Source organism: Rhinolophus hipposideros (assembly GCF_964194185.1).
Source record: "Rhinolophus hipposideros genome assembly, chromosome: 14".
In the NCBI taxonomy this organism is placed as follows: domain Eukaryota; kingdom Metazoa; phylum Chordata; class Mammalia; order Chiroptera; family Rhinolophidae; genus Rhinolophus; species Rhinolophus hipposideros.
The window spans coordinates 29,225,992-29,248,433 of NC_138060.1; the positions used below are offsets into that span (position 1 = coordinate 29,225,992).

General features: G+C 45.6%; 1 protein-coding gene and 1 long non-coding RNA gene across 2 annotated transcripts in view; one reads left to right on the forward strand and one right to left on the reverse strand.

Moving 5' to 3' along the window:
- The window catches only part of LOC308507412, a 134,651-nt gene that overhangs the window by 106,531 nt on the left and 5,678 nt on the right, over nt 1-22,442 (forward strand). The window lies entirely within an intron of this gene.
- Nucleotides 1,679-22,363, reverse strand: TRIM42 (tripartite motif containing 42; the record flags this gene model as incomplete). The annotated part of the gene is made up of 5 exons (XM_081072332.1): nt 1,679-1,765; nt 9,239-9,463; nt 12,492-13,315; nt 17,700-18,397; nt 22,023-22,363. 5 exons carry the CDS (start codon nt 22,361-22,363, stop codon nt 1,679-1,681), a joined length of 2,175 nt encoding a protein of 724 aa, XP_080928458.1.

Genomic DNA, 22,442 nt, shown 5'->3' on the forward strand with positions numbered 1-22,442 from the left:
TGGGTATGAGCATGGTAATGCAATATTCATACCATTTTATTTTTTTAGTTTAATTTCATCTTAGTTTATCAGTAGTACAATCCCTGCTGGCAAGTCATGTAATTTGCTCCCTGTGCTAATGATGGTCCTGAAGCGTTTTACAGAAATGATTATATGGTAATACCAAAGCGGAGGGTGGTGTCAAGCCATCACTTACAGTAATAGGATGATAACGAAACTCCCAGGGTAGTCCTTCTTGTAATACTACTGGGGGCAGGGCAGGAATCTGCTCGGCTTCATGCCATATTATTAGAAGATCCTCACTAGGAATCTTCCTCGAGGAAAGGGCCTTTTCTGGCTCTGGCACTGGGCCTTGGGCAAAATAAAGGGTTGCAAAGCAGTGGTCCTGTGGGTGAAGGTAGATGGGCTGCCCACACCTGCCTGTTGGATAGCTCATGAACAGGATGCGATTAGAGGAGGTGGAAATCAGCAACTGCTTATGCCTTTCCACGTCCACTCCCACGTCTGTGTGTAGACCCCTCATTGTGTAAACTGACCCATGGAGGGGGGCGGTCGCTCAGAGGAGGGTCATTCTGTGGGCCTGCCTCCAGCAGCAGTTCCTTTCTTCCTGGTACTACTTGGCAGTGTAAGCCTCCCTGGGCCAGGCACTGGGACAAAATGAATGAGACACCATCTCTGCCCTAGAGACTTGGACAAAAGAGGGGTCCGATATATCACTGGCTGGAATAGATGTCTCTGTGGGGTATGGGCTCTGTGTTTAGTGAGAACCCAGGGGGGGAGGGGTGTGCCATCCTCACCAGTAGAATCAGCAAAGGCTTCCTGGAAGAAGTGGTTGAATCTTGAAAGACTGGTGGTATCTTCTAGGCAGAAATGAGGTGGGATTCAGGTAAGGGTCATTCCAGGCCGATGCGTCTTTATCAGGCAAGAAATCCTGGGGACTTCATTGTTGTTGGAAGGGCAAGGACATGCTCAGCCTGACTGTTGCTGACACATGACACTGCCATTCGTTCATGCCTTGCTTCAAAGAGGGAGAGCCTCTGACCAGGCATTCTACTGTCCTCTTCTGCTCGGAGAACCAGAGCTGTGAGAAGAGGGAGTGCTCTTAGTCTTTATGACTCAGAGGCCCACCTCGGACCACGGGGTTCAAGTTATGGGAAGGCAAGTTCAGGCCCGATAATTAGGAAGAACATTCTAACAATGGGGGCTGCTTAATATTGAAATAGACTGCATGGTCAGGTAACGAGCTCCCTGTCAATTAGAGACTTGTCCAAACACTGAAAGCTGGTTAGACCAAGGTCAGAATGCATACCCAGGGGACCGAATGCAAAGAGTGAGTGCCCTTTTACCACTCAGCAATCTGGTGGTGCTGTGTACAAAACACCACAGAATTTGGAGCCTAGGGCTAAGCTTGAGCTAATGAAGACGTAGAGACTTGCTGACTGTTTTGTATTTTAGTTTCATAATAATGAGCAAACAGCAATCCATGACATTAGGCGTATCCTTTTATTAGCTCTTAGAAGACTCCTAATGAAACAACTCAGAAGTCTCAGGAACATCTGCAACCTCACTGAAGAATGTGGTGAGAAAAATACATATACATATGTGTGTGTATATATAGGTCTATTTCGTGGTGCGTCTCTGAGGTTGCTGCCTGTTCTGCCGGGCGGGGAAGGAGGGCTCAGAAGCGCTTCTGGAGGGCAGACTGGATATTCTTCAGCAGGCCCCACTTAGCTCGGTTCTTCCCATGCCCATCTGGGGTGACCACCTGCAATCAGAAGCAGAGAGCCATGGCACCAGCTATAAGGGAAATAGCAGCTCCCAAGAACTGGGCCCCTCCTACATGCCAGATACTATACACATCATCTCATGGACAGCTCATGACAACCACACAACACAGGTGCCACCAACTCCATTTTATAGATGAAGAAACTGAGGCTCAGAAGGATAGGGTAGATTTCCTGAAGTCCCACAGCTAATATGTGGTGGGATGGGATTTTGCAGACCACATTCCCCTTCCTTTAAGGCATCTCCTATGACTGAAAGCTGATGACAGTGTTAGGGCAGTGACCATAGATGGGTGTCACCGTAGGGTAGCCCTCTGGGTCCTTCCCCAGCCCCTGGAAATTGCTTCTGTCACAGCTGTTATCATTTGTAAATTTCAGCAAGTGTATTTGACTCTCTTACCAGACTGTGAGCACCTTGATTGGGGTATGACAGCCCTTCATCTCTGTAATTCCAACATGGGTTATGGTAAAGAGAAGATTCTTAGAAAAGTGGATGAAAGGTGAATAGAACCATAATTTGTAAATCTGCCAATTGTTTCTCTTTGATGCTTCAGACTATCTTTGATCACAGTGAAAAATAGTCAGTGCTACCTAAAAAAGGCATCAGGACCCTCCTAGAAGTCTCACCAATTCAACTTAGACGTGGATCTCCATGCCTTACCTTCAAGGTGGTGGGTTTCTCCATATCTCTGCTCTAGCAGTATTCCTGTTCCTTCATAATACACATTTATTGAAGAGGCATGTAGGGCGTGAGGTTGAAATCCTCGGATGAGAGACAGCCCACTGAATCATGGGTTCTGTCTAGGTGACTCAGGACTCGTGGGACAGATGGGGTGGGGGTGTGGTTCGGATGGTGAAGAGCAATGGTTGTACAAAGTACAAAGTTTCTATATACAAAGCTTCTAACTTTGTATTTTATGTTTGTATTCAAAGGAAGAGGGGAAAAAAAAAGAGAAGATACTTATACGATTATGTTCTCTAGTTTTACAAAATTTATTTTCAGTTTTAGAGAAAACAGGGCTTCATGCAAGGTAACGCTCATATCACATACATGACATTAGATTATCCATTGCCAGATAAAAATGTAGATAGCACATAGAGATATCCCTGATAAAGGAAATATAAATGATGTAAGATGTACACACAAAGCTATCAGGGGACAATGAGGAAGGGGTGACAGTGTTGTGAGAGGTTGGGAATTAACTCATTAAAAAAATAGGGGATTTGTTTGTGCCTTAAAGTGAGTCAGGGTCTCCAGAGATAAAGACTGGGTGTGGCATGTGAATGGGGCACTGGGGGTTGAGGTTGGGTCTATGAACAAGGGGATCAGGCGAAACAGGACAGAGGGAACTGAGAACAGGACTTGAGATGGTAAAGAAGGTGAGACGATAGTTGTCATCTCCTTCCCCACCCAAAATGACGGCTTCCCAAATTTTACCAAAACTTTAAGGAAGATTTGTTCTAGAAAATATGGGAAGCACAAAAGCTTCCTAGCTCATTTTATCAAGCTAGTAAAATATTGATTCCAGAACTAGATAAAAAACAGGATAAGCAGAACATGATAGGTCCAATTCCCTTGAAATCATAGATGCAAGGAAAAAAAAAGATGAGCTAACTAAAACCAAGTATATTATAAATAATACATCATGATTACATAGGGTTTATTTAATGAAAGCAAGTGGAGTTTAACATCACAAAATCAATGTAATTCATTTCATAATGGCTCAAGGAGGCAAATCATATAATTATCTCAAATAATACAAAAAGAATTCATGAGGTTGAATAATCTCTCAGAAATTTAGAAGTAGAAGGACATTTCCTTAACTTTATAAGGATTATATACCACAAACACGAAATCAAAAGTTATCATAGCTCAGTGGAGAAATGTTAAGATCAGGAATAAGACAATGAGATCAACTAGCCTGGCTTCCATTTTCTGTAGGACCAATGGTCCTGGCCAAAGCTATAAGGCAAGTAAAAGAAATAGAAGTTCAAGGGTTGTATGGAAAAAGATAAAACTATCATTATTTATAAATGATAGGATCATATGCCTAGAAAAACAAGCAGAATCAATCAACAGATGGGTTCTCAGGATAATAAGAGAGTCCATCTGTTGATTGATTCTGCTTATTTTATTGACATTGCTGGACTCAAGATTCACTTACAAACACCAATAGTTGTTATTATAAACTAACAATACACGAGAAAATATCAGATGTAAAATAACACTCGTAATATCAACAAAATCTGTAAATTACCTGATTTAACCCAGAACATGTACTGCCTCTATGCAGAGAGCTTAAAAACCCTCGTAAAGCACACAGACGATGAGTTGAATAAATATTCAGACATACTACAGAAATATCAATTGTCTTCAGATTCATTGAGAGACTCAGTGCCTTTCTAATCAAGTTCTATTTGGATTATTATTGTTTTTTCTCTTTAGAAATTCAGTTCACTTACTACAACATTTATATGAAGGAATACATGATTAGCTAAATAAACCTTAGAAAAGAAAGAAGGGTAAGGGATAGACTTCCCTTAGCACATATTCAAGACAGCGCCACACGGAGGTTAAAGAACCATAACACTAGTGTGGTAGTCACATAAGAACAGACAAACAGACCAATGGGATGCAATAGAGAGCTCAGGGACACACCCCTAAACATATGGCAATTTAACATAAGATCAAAGTGGCACCTTTATTGTTTACTAACGGAGAAGACATCGCTTGGGAGATGATATTGGAAAAACTGGCATACTAGATGGCCCCAAAAGTACATCCCTGCCTCGCACTAATTACAAAGGCAGACTCTGGAGAGATTAAAGTTCTAAGTTCGAAAGGTGAAACTGTACAGTTAATGAAAGAATATGTGGAATTTTATCTTTGTGATCTAAGCCTATGGAAGGACTTTTTGAACAAAATTTCAAAAGGGCAAACCATAAAGAAAAAATAATTGATGACAGTGATCACATCAAAATTGAAGATTTTTGCTATTTCATGAAGAACGCTATGAACAAAGTTCACTTTAAACAAATGTCAGAATGGAGAATATATTAGCAATGTCTAAAACCATGATCTTGGCTGTATAAGGACATCTGCAAATCACTTAGAAAAAGAAAAATGCAGTAGGAAAATGGGCAAAGGAGATTAGCAGTCTATCTACAGAAGGGGACATCCTGAAAACTAATAAGCATATGAAATAAATTTAAAACACTAAGGAGATAGCGCTTTATACCTATTGGGCTAGCAAAATAGCAGAAAGTTGGATCATGCCAAATGTAGGTGGGGCTTAGAATATAGGGACCCTCATGGATTCCGTATGGAAGTGTGCATGCATGCAATTAAATCAAGTAGGCACATACTCCAAGACCCAGCAATTTCACTCATGGTATATATCTGGTAAGGACTGAATTGTGTCCTCCCAAAATTTGTATGTTGGAGTCCTACCCCCAGTAGCCCAGAATATGACAGTATTTGGAGGTATGGCTGTTAAAGAGGTGATTAAAATGAGATGAGCTTATTATAAGGGCCCTAATCTGCTTTGGCTGGTGGTGTCCTAGTAAGAAGAGAAAATGTGGGCACACAGAGACACGTGAGAGGCGCATGCACACAGAGAAAAGGCCGTGTGAGGACACAGGGAGAAGGCAGATGTCTGCATGCCCAGGAGAGAGGTCTCAGAAGAAACCAGACCTGCCAACCCCTTGATCTTGGGCTTCCAGCCCCCATAACTGTGAGACAATACATTTCTGTTGGTTAAGCCCCCCCAGTCTGTGGCATTTTGATATGGTAGCCCTAGCTAACACACACCCCATCCCACCTACAAAGTGTTGTGAAAGAGGCTGTCCACTCTAGCATTGGTGGTGGTCACCTGGGTGACCATCCTGGCTGAGTAGACAGGTGAAATGTGGTGAACAAATGCACATAGTGAAGGAAGAAGCAGCATTAGGAGTAAGGCTAAATGTGCATGGCAACACAAATGGATCATAAAAACACAGGGTTTAAGGAAACAGGTAAGAAACACAGTTAAGAGATGTAACACAATTCTATTCGTGTAAGTTAATAACACATTTAAGACAATATACATCATGTGAGACACGTAAAAGCAATAAGATGCACATAAAACATATTAGAATGGATGTCTAGGGAGGAATGTTCATCAAAGGGAATAAATACATAAACAGGAAAAGGGCCAATGTTGATAATGGCCCTTTGAACTGAGGTGTCTGATTAATTCAACCTTTTGCCTATGAGGTTAAAAACAACAGGTCTAGCTTTAGCCTCAATTTTACTCACTCCAGGCCTCAAGCCCATCTGCAGGGCAACCCCAGTGGGGTTCTATTTACATGAAGGCTCAAGGACTCTGGTGTGAGGGAGGTTTGGGGCAGTTCTGAGTGTGAAACAGTGTTAGTCACTCAGATTGTCCTCCAACCCCAACCTCTAAGATGTGTGTCTTAGCCTAGGCAGAGGGTCTGCAGTAGGGACAGAAGATAAACCAGCAAGGGGATTTCACGAAACCAAAGTGAGATGCCTGGGAAGGCCAGGTGACCCTGCTGGAGTGCCATCCTAAGTGCAGCCTGAGCTGGAAGGGAACAGCACTGCAGACTCAGGGTAGCCACCAAGCCTCCTTCCTGAGCACATGGGGTGATGGTGGGCATTCCCAGGACAGACTGAGAAGGAATTTGAGGGGATGGGTGGGGGCAGGGGTGATGCATTTCCTGAAGAGCTACAGGGAAAGACCCAGAACAGTGCCAGTTTGTGACTACTGTTGGGCTTGAATTTTTACCTCCAAATCTGATGTAACCTCGAGCCCTGGATTTGTAGATTGTGATAGGCAGAATAATGGCCCCCTAAAGATGTCCATGTCCCAATCCCGGGAACCTGGGAATATGTTATGTTATGTAGCAAAGGGGAATTAGGTGGTCAGTCAGCTGGCCTTAAGATAGGAAGATTATCCTGCATCATTCGGTGGGTCCAGGGTAATCACAAGAATCCTTGAAAATGGAAGAGGGAGACAGAAGAGATCCAAGAGATGGCAGTGTGAGAAGGACTCAGTCTAACGTTGCTGGCTTTGAAACTGGAGGAAAAGGCCACGAGCCAAGGACTGTGGGCAACTGCTAGAAGCTGGAAAAGGCAAGGAAAAGAGTGTTTTCCTAAAGCCTCCAGAAGGAACACAGCCCCGCTGACACCTTGATTTTACCCAGTGAGACCCATTTTGGATTTCTGATCGCTAGAATTGTCAGGTGATAAGTACATTTGTTTTGCTTAGGCCACGAATTTATTACAGCAGCAATAGGAAACCAGTGCACAAATGGCAAATTGGATATGTCATAGGAAGACTTCCTGGAACTTAGCTGAGATTGGAAGTCAGAGGACGAGAAAGTAAGGAGGCTTTTTTCAGAAATGGGAATGGTGGTCGGCAGGTACATTGAGGACAAGAGGAAGAGTGGGGGGAGAAACTTAGGCCAAAGCGAACATGACTTGCCGGAAAACACATTTTTCCAATCTTCCAAAAATATCATTTAGGGTCTTGGATGTTAGAGGCTCTGAGCTGGGGACTGTGGACCACGGGGGGTGAGTCAGGCCAACATACTGTCTGTCGTCACAGAGCTTGTAGCCTGCTGGCTTTAGGGCTCAGCCCCAGGTACACCAGCCCAAGGCCAGTGTTCTTTCCAATGCAGGATCTTGCCCCTCAAAAAACCAACTGGCTCTTACTGATGTCGGCTTTGACAACGTTCTCCCAGAGTGAGGTGCCAGGTGCCCGGGGCTGAGCCCACCCTACAGCTGATGACCGGGCAGGGGGACAAAGAGCTCCTGCCTTCGATAAGACTTAGCTGCCCAGTCAACTCCTTTGAGTTACATGAGGCCAGACATGAGGCTTGTTTCTCTGAGCCTCACTTTCCTCATCTGTAAAATGGAGACCATAACTTCCCACCTTTTGAATGGGGGGATGACCAGTGATAATGAATATACAGTGTCTGACACAGAGTTAGCCTTAGATAAGCGAGACCTTTAAAACGTTAAAGTTCATTTTCATGCTTCATGTATTATACTTCAAATAAAATCCCTTAAAAAAAATCAACAAGCCGCAGACCATGAAAATCAAATACAAAAGGTGTTATTTCACTTCCTTTACAAATGTACATATGATAGAAATATTGCATTTTGGATAAGAAATGATTCTGCTGCCTCATTACATCATTTTAAATGAAACCTTTTAGGACTACCTGTGCAAAACTGATGCCAAAGGAAAAATATTTCGATTTTATAGGAAAGAGCTGAAGTCATTACTTTTATGAAGCTTTATAAGTGTCATTTAAACACACCATCTTATTTTCATTTGCAATTGAAGTCTTTACTTATGCAAATCCTGACAAATGTTAAGGAAACCAGTGATTCCCCTGGAATGCTAATATATTCACAGAAAGGGAGGAAGAATTACTTCTGAAGGAAAAATCTATATTGCAGCTCTGCGACTCTGATAAAAATGAAGCTTCCAGAAAACCTCATTAATTAGCGCTCTGCTCATTTAGAAATTGTGTTAAAAAGCAAAGGGACTGCAATGAGTTTTCTTCCCATACAGGGAGTGCAAATTAATTGCATAAACACAATTTCAGGGGGAATGTTATTCTTGACTGATTGTATAAAACACTTAAGAGCTTTCAGGCATCATCTGGTACTTTGTAATTATTAATTTTGTTTATCAATTTATTTCTTCACTCTTTAATTTAGACATTCATTCATACATTCATTTGTTTGGTCACATTTTCACTCATGTATTCGTTCAATAACCATTAAGAACTGCTATATGCATAGTGCTGTGGTAAGCATTGTGGGAGAAAGCAAGAGGAATTAGACATGAATTCTGTTCTGAAAGAGTTAGAGTTTAAGAGGGATGACAAAACACCTCCTTAAGAAAGCCGACATACTTCCGCCTTCCACCCCCATCCCTGTCCTTAGCATTTAAAATTGACAGAAGATACATTGAAAAAATAATTAATAACAGCACTGAGTGCTCTTCAGGGGCAAGGCATTTTTGAGGAATTTTTTAAAAATGAGAAGGCAGATGGAATTAGCTTAAAGGAAAAAATCCATGGTCAAAAGAACATGCTGCAACACGTGGTAGCAGCTGTGGGTGTTCCAGGCTCTGGAGAGAAGAGTGTCACCAAGAAGGGCTCTGGGACAACTGACTGGCAGGGTGAGTGGCTCAGGTACACAGCAGGAGGAGCAGCCAGGCTGACATTCCCATCCCACTTGCTTCCTACATGTCTGACCTCTGGGGGAGGGGGAGGGAGTGCATGTGGGTCCTGGGCTCCTGAAGCAGAACATGACCCCCAGAGCCAGCAATCGGGATGGAGTCACAGGGTGAGTTTGTGATCTTAGGATCATTCTAACAGACCTGCCTCCAGAGCTTATAAAACAAAATCCGTCTGAGAAATAACGTGCACAGTACCTTGCAGATGTCACTCCATTGCCCAGGACCACTATCGTTGATGGCTCTGACTTTAAACAGATACTCGGTGTTGGGCGTCAGGTTGTGCAGCTCCAGACTCTGCTGCATTATGTCCCGAATTTGTCCACAGAGCTCTGTCCGCACATTGTTAGGAGGGGAAGTAATGAGTTCATAGAATTCCATCTCGAACGCGTCCACGTCTTCTGTTGGGCATGTCCAGTAAATCTGTGACGAAATGAACAAGTGGGTGTGGTCCTACTACCCACCTCTCAGCTCTCTTTCCCATAAAGATTTGTGTCGTTGACGATCTGCGGGGTGAGATGAAGCTGAACCCATCCCCTCTAGCTGCTGAGGACTTTGAATTAGCCCTTGTGCGACAGTCTTGAAAGACTGTGCGATGGGGCCTGACGTGAGGCTTGTACTGCATTCCAAGAACAGAAGAATGTTCCCCTGCGTTCTGTTACTGCCAGTCACCATGGAGGTGACCACTGTCCCCCTGACACCACTAACCAGAGGAGCGGCCATGTATTAAACATGTAGTATGCAGCAGATTCTGTGTCAGACATGCCTACCTCATTTAGTCCTTACAACACACGTGGGAGGGAGATTTTATTATCCTAGTCTACAGGTGAGGCTCAGAAAAATTACATTTAGCAAATTCCAATGGAATCACAGAATCCTAGAAGATGAAAAGTATATATATTCCAACCCTCTATTTTATATACAAGAAAATAGAGTCTCAGAGAGATGAGATGACTTATTCAAGTACTGGAGAATATATATGTTCATACTCAAAACATAAAATATCAGCTCTTGGGAAGAGGTATATGAACAAGTATCAATTGGCAGATTGTATCTGACATATAAATATTGTATAATTAATTGTATTTTTAAATAGATATTGCATGCTTAATTTAAATTTTAATAAATTGAAACGTTATTGTTTATAAAATTAATTTATAATTCTCACTAATATATAAGTTTTCAAATTTTTATGAATTTGTATAATTATAATTTTTATATATTTACTTTTAAAACTTTTTATTTCTGTAACTTAATAAATATTAACTTTTTTCCTGATTATCAAAACAAACATACTCGCTGTAAAATACTTGGAAAATACAGACAAAATATGATATAAGGGAAGATAAAAACATCACTTACAATCCCACAATTCAGTTAATAATTTATTATAATTTCTTTCCAATTTTGGAATACACAAGAGCACATATAGTAACTTGGATTATATTGCTTTGATTCCTGCTTTCTTTAACTTATTATGTATCGTACATTTCCCTATATCATTAAAAATTCAGTAAAGTACCATTTTAATAACTGCCCCATAAATGATTTACTCCTTCTATAGTTGAACATTTAGGTTGTTTCTAATTATACTTTAATAAATAAAGGTACAATGAACACTTTTGGGTATGAATCTTTATCTGAAGTTTTCATCGTTTCCTTGGGTGAGATTTCTAGAGATAAAATTGAGTTTTTATTAAAAAAAAAAACTCTTTAGGATTATTAAGCTACATACAGACAAGGTATAATTCCAACTTTAAGAATATTTTGTATGCCAAAAGCCTACAAGGGACTCTTAGTCAATCGTCATTTGATGTCAACACAGATTTCATCTTCTGCATTACTGAGTGCTATGATTTCTGTGTGAGTGCCATTCCATGATCCCATAACAGGGGCCAAGGCTATTTTACATCAAACACCACTGTCTGGAAGTAAGTTTAGGTGTCCTCTCTTGACAGTCAGTGACTTGACTAGGTTTTCCTGTGTAGGCTCTTTCCTGGAGCTCTACCAGGGGCCACTCATTGGAGGCATAGGGCGACTGTTCTCCAAGACCAAGTAAAGAGCTGATACCCCAGTCCTTCCCCTCTAGAGCGAGATCCTGCCAGCCTCCTGAAAGGTCTACGTTGCATGGAGATGAGACCTAATGCCACCCCTGAGCTATCGTCACATATACCGCAGGCTTTGTTGATCTAGTATCATTTGGAAATGTAGGTTCAGCTGCTCAGTTGTGGGTGCCTCTTATGTGAAAGGCACAGATACTTTGCTGCATCTAATGGCCCATGGGAGAGCATGCTCTATATCGCAACATAAAGTAATTCTTGGTGTCAGCCATAGACCCCCAAACAGACTACATCCCAGGAGAATGGAAAAGTAAAGCTTGGTCAGTGTCTGGCTTTCATTTCCTTGTTTCCAGACTCTTGATACTGAAGTGTGTCCCGCAGACAGAGAGCAGTGGCAACACCTGGAAGTTAGTTAGAATCTCACATCCCACTGAGACCCATTAAAACAAAACCTGCAGTTTAACGAGATCCCCAGGTGCACATTTGAGCACTCCTGGTTTAGACTTCAAGGATGCTAAACGTGTTTGGGAGTGTTCTCAGGTTATGGGGGCAAAAGATGGGCTCTGCCACATGGAAGCAGGTCATAGCTGGCTTGGGAGATGTCCCCTTAGGGAACCCCAAGAGGAGGCAAGATATGCTTTAATAGAATATCTAGTTGCATGTTAATCTTTTTTCTCCCTGAATTTGAATAAAGCATTCTATTAATAGCTCAATTTAGGGTTAGTTGGATTTGAAAGGAATGTTAAGGGAAAAGCTATTTGTCTGTGGTAGGCAGAGAGGGTCAAGGAGGAGTCATGTCCCTTGAAGCCAGGTGATGGCAGTTGTAGAGGTCTGTGACAGATTCAGGCCCCTCCCCCGCAAAAAGTTAACTCTCAGGAGACAAGAATTGGAATTCCACTGGGAATTATCTTTCCAATCTTTCTAAATTATGAAGACTTTGGATATTCTCTTTAGGAAAGGTAGCAATTTAGAGGAATCATAGTCCATAGATAATGGAACCTGCATTTCTAATTCAAATTTCTGTGCTCTCTCTACTACTCCAGGCTTTCTTCTTGGGAAATAATATTATACTCTCCAAGCAGTCTCTTAAAATTGCTTTGGTTCCCAAATTGGGTTCTCTTTTAGAGAAACTAACTTTGAAGTGAGGTTAATTTCAGATGTATTTCTGACTACGAGTTAAATACATTATTTGCTTTAAGCCAGTCTTGGGCTACTTAAAATGGCAAGAATTTATCCCTTTTGGATGGGCTGACCACAAAGAGCAAAGGAGCAAATCTGAGTGACCAGAGCCTACAGGTCAAAGCCATAAATGCAACCTCTCCTGACTACCCATCTCCATTCCACACTCCACACCTTCCCACCTACCCACGGGACCCAGGGCCTTTTCTTACCTTGGCAGCTCTGGGATACACCAGAGTCTGGTAGATAACGATTGGGCCTGGAGTCTTCACAGAGCCATCGTTGAATGAGTACCAGTTGTGGAAGCTGCCGCTGTTTTTCATCGGTTGGCTTTCTGCCCCTGTGTTCCAGTAGGTGTAGAAGCCGTCTGTGGGTTTGGCAGGTGTGGCCGACTGGGCTCGCCCATAGGCCTCTAGGCCTATCTTGGCCTTCTCGCTGCCAGTGGTATTGAAGGAAAACAAGGAGGAGCTTCGCCGGTATACCTCATGGTTGCCGAAACTGTGGGTGCTGAAAGTGACCTTTCTGGCAGTCATCATTTCTGGGTGCACGGGATAGGGGTCAGGCAAGGAGTCCCCTGAGGAGCAGACCTTCTTGGGTCCCGTGGGGAAGAGCTCATGGATGGCACTGGAGAGCTCTGCGAAGTCCAAGGGCATGCAGTGCAAGGAGTGTAGCCGGAGCTGTGGGTCGGGCCTGTAGGTGCTCTGGATGCCATCCTCGATCTGTTCCACCAGAATCTTGGCAGACTGCAGGAACGCCACCTGGCCTGTCTCCTTCAGTGCCTCCTTGGAGTAGGCAATCAGGCCGTCCATTTCATTCACTTTCATGGATGTGACGTACACGTATTTTTCAATCTCCTTCTGCCTGGACACTTCCAGGTTCTCTATCTGCTCCATGATCGATTTCTCTTTTTCCTGTAGGATGCTACGCAGCTTGAGAAACCCATTTCTGATCTCTTTTCGCTTTGCCTCCTTGTCAGCCTTAAAGCTGTTTTTTAAAATGTTGAATTCCATTAGGTCGTTATCAATTTCATATCGGACTGCAAAACAAGCAGGTTAGTTACTTCAGTTAACAGTGTCATCTCCCCAGATGTGAAAGTTAGTAGTAAACTGGAGCAGATTATCTTGGACTCGAAGGAAGTAGGTGGAGAGGGAGGAAAGGCACTTGTAGCTGGGCTGCAACATGCTAGCATGCATTTCATAAAGTGGTTCATGAAAGGCGTTTGGTCTCCCTCAGTACACCCTGCTCTTCCTCCTTCTGTAATACTTCCCTCAGATACAACAGCCATCCTTCCCTGGCATACTTCTAACTTATATAATAGTAATCCTTGTGGCCTTGGGTCTGAAGTTGAAAGTTCAAGGCCACCCTTGATATTGTTTTCACCAGACTTCACTTGTCAGCAAATTGCACTTGAGAAGATGTGATGTCACAATGTGATTTTCCCAGGGTGAAAATGAAGCTTTTGCAGGGGTAGGAGAAAGAACTAAATTTCTGATGACTACTTCTAAATGTTGCCATGCCTCATTCACCAAAAACCCAGCCCTCACCAACAGTGGGAAATCAGCACTGTTTTCCTTCACAATGGCTACTCTTTCATGCCCCATGTTCGCAGCCAGAGGACTCTACTCTTTCAGGTTCAGCTGGGCCCCCTCTCTTGCTTTTTCTCCTACTTCCTTTCTATAGTGGGTCTGCTGTTACACTTCAAGGAGAACCCAATTAGTCCTGCATCTTCTCACGTGGTATTTGGATTTAAGTTCACTCAGTCATTCAGTAAACACTGACTGGACACCTACCTGTTCCACGACACATGCCTTTCTAGGCAGTAGGGATACAGAGATGAATACGAGAGGGCATTCATGCTCAGAACACTCATACATCCAACGATACTACGGCACAGGGGACACTATGATGGGGGAGCATGTCTCTATCTGTGAAATGGGCACCTTTGTTGGCTTTCTGGGGATTTAGGCATTAGGCAGCAATCTGAAGACATGGCAGCCTTCTGTGGCCTATTCCAAAGTAAGCTCCTCCTCATGAAAGGCCAACTGTGCAGGGAATTGATGGGCTGCAGTCCTCACCAAATTTTACTCAGGAGTTGGGGTAACCAAGTCTGTATTGTACTTGGGTGTTGACATAGACCTGGGCCCACAGTGAGCTGGACCTCTGTGGGAGGTGGTCATTGTAACAGTGATGAACATCTGAGTGAGAGAAGGCCGAGAATTCTGTAAGAACAGGGTCCACGGTGTGTTGGTAACTCCTGTGACCTGCGTGTGCAGAGGTGATTGAAAGGTGTTTGTTTGTTGAGTGAATGCCATTTTGTCCCATTTTCTAACATCTTTGGGGTAACTATCAGCAGTGTCACTCTCTGGCCTACTTTCTGAAGCCCCCATTTCCTTTACCCACCTCCTCCCTTACACTGGCTCAGAGGGGATACGGAAGTGATGCTGAACAGGCAACTGTTAGGGTGTGGTTGCAGTGGTACTGAGAAGGGCCCCCTGCCCTCCCCAAATGCAAGCGCTGCTGTGACTTAAAGCAGCTGAAATTCTACTTTTTGCTTTAGATTCTTTGACTATTCAGTAGTTACTCATTGTCAAAGATACTTGGATAGGAAATTTTTTGCATTATGAGGGGTTAGTTAAGCTTCAGTAGAGCAAAGTCCTGATAGTCAGGATAAAAATTTCTTAGGTGAGGGGAAATAGGCAGCCCCAGGAAAAGAGAAAAGACAGAAGAGGCCAGAAGCACTCCCTTCCCCTTACAAGTACGATATCTTTGCAAGAGCTGGTCTTAGAGCAAAGTCAAATCAAGGTCTCTTTCAGGCAATACACTTAAAAGTAGCTATTATTTATGAAACATTTATTACAGACCAGATTCATACATTATACATATTACGGATCATGTCCATATATGAAACATATCTTTCTATAAGGAAGATATTGTTCTTATTTATAGATGAGGAAACTAAGGCTCAGAGAGGTTAACTGACTGTCCAGTGTCACACAGCAAGTAAATGGGAAAAACCAGGACCTGTCTCTAATTGTCTGACTCCAAAGCCTATGTTCTTAATTGCTCTGCTATGGTTCTCAGCCCTCTGTGAGCACCAGAATCACCTGGGGAACTTTAAAAAACACTTTTCTGTTGGTCTCGTCTGCTTAGATTCTGAATTGGCCTGAGTTGGAGCTCAGGAATTCAGGTGAGGCAGTTTGCAGCTAGGTTTAGCACTAATCCTGGGAATCTTCTGGGATCTTGTTAAAATGAAGATTCCTATGGAGTCGGGATGGGGTGGGGCCTGAGGTTCTTCGTGTCTGCCAAGCTGCCAGGTGACACCACTGCTTCTGGGACTAGTTATAAAGCTCTCTAGGCAGTGCAGTGCACAGCTGGGGTTGACACCACAGCGCTGAACACGCAACACAAACTAGATCTTCTTTCCAGGGCCCCTTTCCAGGGTCTCAAATTGTGTTCTCAGATCACATGCTTTTGAATTACTTGGCGATCTGTTTAAAATGCAGAAAGTGAATTGAATTCTTAAGAGCGAGTTTGAACCCTGGTTAAATTTTTTTGGTTCGCTTAGTAAATATGGACAGGCTAAATTCTTGACCTATATCTGAACGGATAAGCCATGAAGGTGGCTCCTGCCCCCTTCGCAACTGCGGCGCTCTCTGGCATTTGTACTGGTGTGCCCGTACCGTGACTTGAACTGAACTTCCGTGTCTGATGTTTAGGTGTCGTGGACTCTGAGAAAACTATCATAGGTTTCTCCTGTGCTAAATACCCAGGCTTCCTACAGTTACGCAGGGGTCACAGCAGGTAGCACTAGCCCCTTGTGCATGCTGAGCCCCAGAGAATCCAGCTTGCCCAGCCAGTGAGTCCCACCTTGAGAAAACCCTCTAGGAACCAAAGGGGCCACCCATTTGCTTGCAACGTGTCTCCTCTAGGGTTTCTTTCATATAAAAGGCTCCCTGGTGGTGGTTGCAAAACTGAATACATGTCACTTGGCAAACAGTGTTTCGAGGTATGGGGCAATGGAGAAATCAAGGCATTCCTGAAATATTCATGCTGGTGAGCGGTACTGGGAGACACACTTAGCAAAGTTCATCTCAGACCCACCTCTGTCTAATGGGGCCCCTCTGTGCAGCTCAGAGGAAAATGGCCTCCCTCTCCTATTTTCAGGCATGTTTACACCAGGGACACTGAAAAATCTGACAAAGGGAAAGGGCTGGGTTGATCTGCTGCATTTTGTCACTTGACTATAGACTATTCCTTAAGGAAACAGATCAGAGGTGGTGGTGGTGGTGGTGGTGGTGGTTGCTGGTGTTTTTCAATCTGTCTTTAGAATCTGGTCACTGTTTAGCACAGAGTAGGTTACTACATAAATATTGTGGGTGTTGGAATCAGATACACTGGGCCTGTCTTTTACTGGCTGTCTTGTGCCAATTACTTCTTGGAACCCTCCTTGTCTTATCCATGGAGGGAATTTTAATGCCTGTACTACAGTGTTGAGAAGAGTAGACATAATTCTTCTAGGAGGCCTGGGTAAAGTAGGCCTCTAACAAGGGAGCTATTTCCAGGGCAAAGGGCCCTGGAAGGATCCCTGAGATCCTCAGGTTTCATCAGGTGGATGAACACCCAGAAATTATGAAGCTCTTTGCCGAACCCCATAAATATCATTGTACTAGGATTCATGGGAACGAAGGTCAGTTTCCCTTATTGAAACTAAAACTATTATATGTAGCCAATGTAAAATAACCATGAGCAGTCATGCAGAGGTAAAAGAAGCTGTTGATCAGAACATTGGCTATTTCTGAGTTGTCCTGTTATTATGTGTTTACCACACGTTCATTTACTTTGCTGTTTGCAAGTTTTGGGAAAAATCTGTTGGGGAAAATTTTAAATTGAGGTAATTCTCAATATGGACTTAACTCTTTCCCCCTGAAAATTGGGTACGTACTAGAGAAATCCAACTTTAGTGACAGAACACCTTCGAAAGGCTCACCCAACTTCAAGATCCTATCGGATCAAACTCTCCATTTTCCAAAAGGGAAAATGAGGCCGGACGTCATGAAGATGATGACTAAGATTATAGAATCTTGACGGACTTCTGATGTGCCAGGTAGCTTTTTTTGCATGCTTCTCACAGACTAACTCATTTAATGCTCCCAGTCAGCCAATGAGAGAGTTACTACTATTATCCCCATTTTATAGATGAGAAAACCAAGGCACAGGGAGGTTCAGCGGCTGGTAGCAGTTGCCAGGCCTGGACACCCGGCCGGTGATTTGTAGCCTAAGGGCTCAGGGCTTGCCAGCACTTCCACTGTAGCTCCCCGAGGCGGAGGTAAGGCCCTCACTAACCCGAAGGACCCTCGCCACCTGCCCCATCAGGTCCCGAACTAGGAGTTATTCCGGAGGGGAGCGAAGGGGACCAGGACCTGCTTTGAACTTGGCGATGGCGCTGAAGAGCGCGGCGGCCCTCTCGGAGCTGGCGTCGATGAGGCTGACGGTGTCGTGGCCGCTGTGGAAGGCGGTCTTGCAGAAGGTGCAGAGCAGCTGGTTGTCGTTGCGGCAGTACTCGGTGATGCGGCTGCTCGGGTGCTGAATGCAGACTTTCTCGTCCTGGTCCTCGGTGCTGGTGTCCACGAAGACGTGGTCCTGCATGGTGACGTCGGAGTGGAAGGTCTTGAGGCAGTCGTTGCACAGGTTGAGGCGGCAGGTGGCGCAGCGCTTGTAGGCCACGCGCCGGTGGCGGCAGACCTGGCAGTGGATGGGCCCCGCCGAGCGGTCGAAGCGCCACTTGAGGTAGCCGCGCTCCTGCATGTAGCGCTTGGTGAGGCGCCCGCGCAGGTAGTTCTCGGGCAGCTGCATCTGGTGGCTGTACGGCATGCAGTGCGAGCGGTCACACACCGGGCACACGAGGATGAAGAAGTTCTCGGTGACCTCGGCGTGCTTCTGCAGCTGCCGCAGGCACCTCTCGCACAGGCTGTGGTTGCAGGGCAGCATGAAGGAGTGCAGGCGCAGCCGGCTGCACATGGGGCACAGGAGGTGGTCCACCAGGTGGCTGCTGGCCGCCGCGGTCTTCACCTCGTCCACCTGGTTGTCGCTGCTCCCGACGCGCAGGGCGGTCTTGGAGCTGCAAGGAGACGCAAACACAGGCCGGGCTTCAGAACACGGGCTCCGGAGCTCGCCCCATGTCTCAGCCTCGGAAGGCAGCGGAGGGCCCCTGAGAGGCGGTCGCATGTGACGGCGAAGGAGCAGGGGCTCGGTGCCAAGGGCGCCTGGGTTCCAAACCTGGCTCCTCTCTCTTTTAGCTGGGTGACCTCAGGTAACTTAATCAACCTCTCTCTGCCTGTTTCCGCGTTATAAAATTCCTACCCACGTGGGAGAGCTTCTCGAGAGGATCACAAGTGAATTTAATACCTGCAAGGCCTTAGAGCAGTCCCTGGAACCCAGACTGTGCTGTACCACTGCTTGTGACATCTGAGCGAGAGAAAAGCAGCCGAGAGTGGCCTGGCGCTGTCAGCTGGGCCGTGGGGGTGCTGCTGGCCACAATAATATCATAGAACACCAACACCAGACAAGGCCCTTCTGGGACTAGGATGGAGCAAAGTAGAAACAAGACCACTTTATCATCTCTGAACTCACACAAAAGCAAGAACATTGTTCAAACCACACACATGACCAAACGGCCCCTCTCCTGGTTATTGGGAGGGACTGCTTCTTTTTCACCAATTGCAGCATTAGTCTCCCTCTGTTCCCACCCTCTAGACAAGATTTATTAAAATACCCCATAGGAGGCTTTTCCCCCCGCATCCTCCCCTGACGTGAGCCTAAATCCTATAATAACCTATTGATGCCTTCTTACCGAGACACCTCACACTTAACCCTGGCGTATGTTCTCACTTGTTGCAATGAGGCAATAAATCCAGTCTCATCCAACTACCGGTGTGTGCTTGGTGGGTTTTGCCTGGAGGGCATTGACGTCATTATTATTAGTGTAGGATGGACCAGAGAAGAGGATGGGACACCAGGAGGTCAGTCCCTGAGCCAAGCCTAAAACCTATGCGTCTCACCACTAGACCAGTAAAAGGGCAGATTGCACGTGATGGAATACACCACTGTAGAGTGGCACCTTTGAGATGAGTTTCTTAACCTCTTTAATTTTTGGTTTCCTCATCTATACATATGGGCTCACAATACGACTTTCCCAAGAATTTTACAAAGTCTGCGTGAGATAATCCAAGCTAAGTCCTTACCTGCTGGTACCTAGTAAGCACCCCATAGATGTGGCCACTGTAATTACTACCCTCTACTGTTAGCCAGCTGATGTCCACAGTAGAGGAACGCGGTGGTCAAGAGCATGAAGAGTGTGTGCTTGCACTGTTTGTGGGGGTGTGTACGTGTGCTTTGTCTAACATCTGAGGCTGCTTTCATGTGCCGTAAGAACGATGGACAAAGTAAAAGCACACTTGTAAAACTTAAGTGCATGTTCCAAGAAGCTGCAATTGGGATAAAAGCAGTTTATGACAATAAATGAATTAGCTGTGGGGATGGAGGTGTCAACATACACACAGTTGTGACTCTTCCTGTCTCTTTGCCTCTCTGTTCAGATGAATGATGTTTGGATTGATCTTGACATGGTGGCTGTGTTCTCTTCTGGTTTTGCCTTCTCGCGGTCCCTCCGTGCCCCTGTCTCCTTCCCCATTCCCTTGGTCAGGGACCTATGTCTCAGAGCTCAGTCAAAGATACCGCCCGAGTGTACTGGCGCAGAGCATGGCCTGGTGGAGACTCAGGCACCTGGAAAGCTCACCCCGTAGGATTTGGATGCTGGGCGCCAGGCCTGCCACGCACAATGGTCTCAGCCTGCTTCCCTCTCTGCCTTCTCAGGCTCCTGTCTGGGCCCTGAAGGGGTCGCTGGGAGGTACAAGCCCATTGTACCTGTAGTACCTGATGGACCTTTCTAGTTTGATCAGGTAGGGCGCTCAGGATCACGGTGTAAAGGGAGACAATGTGAGAAATCAGAAGAAGGGAGGGAAGGTGGTAGTAGGGGAAGAGAAAGAGAGGGCAGAGCTAAGAGACAGGTGTTAATGGCCCAGGGAGCTGGGGTGAAGGTGAAAAAGGAAGTGAGAAAAAGAGATGAGTGAGGCAGAAAGGGGTGAATGAGGCCAGAGTAAGGCAGGATGAGCAAGATGCTGAGCAGGAAGTACTAATGGGGAACAGGGCAGGCAGTAGTTCAGAAACCAGAAGGAAAGTCATCTGGAAGATAAGCCTCAGTGCCCCCAGAACCAACCTCCTGACACTTGCAAGAGTATCACTGACCATTGTTTTCCAAGCCTCAGGCTTAGACTTGGGCATTCAGTGGCCGTGGTTCCACGCCAAAATCATCACCTCGCCCAGCGGCCTTGCCTTCTTGCTCAGATATCTGGCCTCTGCTCCTCTGTATGGCTTTCTCCCTCTCCCATATCCAGGCCTGTTCTCCTTCTATCTAGGTTCTCATCGTATCACCTGCAAGTCTCTCGACGTCCCTCCGTGCCCCCTGCAAGCCATTCTGCATTTTAGAATCCCTGGGGCTGGGGGGGTGGAAGCTTTTACAATTCTCATGCCCAGGTTATATCCCAGACCAATAAAATCAGAATGTCTGGGTGTGGGGGCCAGCTACCAGTGCTTTTTAAGGAGACTTCAATGCAAAGCAAAGTTTGGGAGCTACTGGCTTAGGGCATCTTCCCAAAGCACCAATGTCATCCGTCCTCTGTTAAATTGGGCTCCGTGAGTCTCCTGGTGGATGCACAGGAAATGGGGCCGTCAAGGGGAATGTGGACGCTACTTTCCACACCTCAGAACTGCTCGGTTCTCTGTTCACGCAAGGACCACGAGAGGTCCCTGAGCGGAGAGTGACACTTATGAAGCATCTGCTAAGAGCTGAACTGCACAATGGCTTGGTCAGACTCTTCACCTGAACTCACTAACCTTTGCTCACAGGATTGCTTTTCCGATCCTGAAAGGCTTCAAACCTGCCTCTCCAAATCCTGTCATAGTGCTGAGCTTTGATCTTTCCTCCTCGAAGGAGTCTGCCTCTCATACTCCAGACTCCTCTCATGTGTGACATAGAAAGACGGGTTTGATCAGAGTGGGAAGAGGATATTTGATGCCTGACACAGAGGGTGAATGCTCCCAAAGAGTGGCTGAAACCCTCAGTGCCATGACCTCTGGATAGGAACAAAGAGAAGGCTGGCAGGAGTACATAGCTCCCTGGGGGCCTTCTGTAGGCCATAGGGGTCAAAAGTGGTCTCTGGAAGCGATTGCTTGTCCAGTAAGTGTTGCAGATATCAAAAGTTCAGAGGAGGAAGAACAATTTATATTTTTAAATCACAAAGTATATGCATTACTTCTCACGCCACTGAATCAAGGCAGGGATTTTCCTCTCTGTTTTGCAGTAGAGCCTTTTAAAGTTAAGAACACGCAGACTCTGGGTTCAAATCCTGGGTGCTTCTGACTGTCTGCCTGATCCTGGGCCACTTAACTTGTCTGATGCTCAGCTTCCTCGTTTGTGGGGTGGGTCTGGGCTGAGGGTGGGTCTGGGCTGAGGGTGCCCTGCAGCCCTTGCCAGGCAAGTCGTGTAAGCACTGAGTATTGGCTATTGCTGTTTTGTACCGGTGAGAGCTGAGGCTCAGGAGAGCACAGCGCTCATTCACGCCGCTGGCAGGGAGCCCCCCGTGTTCCTGAGCCAGTGTGGCCCCCGTCGGGGGCCCGGCACTTACAAGGTACTGATGCTCTTCAGGCGGCCCCTTTGGAAGGTGATGGTGGCATTGCGACAGCAGTTGCTCTCGTAGTAGTAGCACTTGATGTTGCTGTTGGTCGTGCAGCAGCACTTGCAGTTCGGGTCATTGGCCCACGAGCAGCAGCACCAGTGGCAGTTGGGGTTCTCGGAGCAGGTGCAGTGGCAGAACTGGCAGTTCCGCTCATCTTTGTAAGGGCAGGGAAAGCAGGTGCAGTTCCGCTCTGACGTGAACAGGAACTTGCAGCACAGACAGGAGCACAGCCGTGGGCAGCATCTCTGCCATGTGCAACACGGAGAACAGACACACATGGCAGTCTCCATGGCTGGGTCATGACGGTCACCTGCCCTCCTCCACCAGAATCCTGCTGTTAGTTCTCCTGCGGAGGGGTTCCTCTTCCCC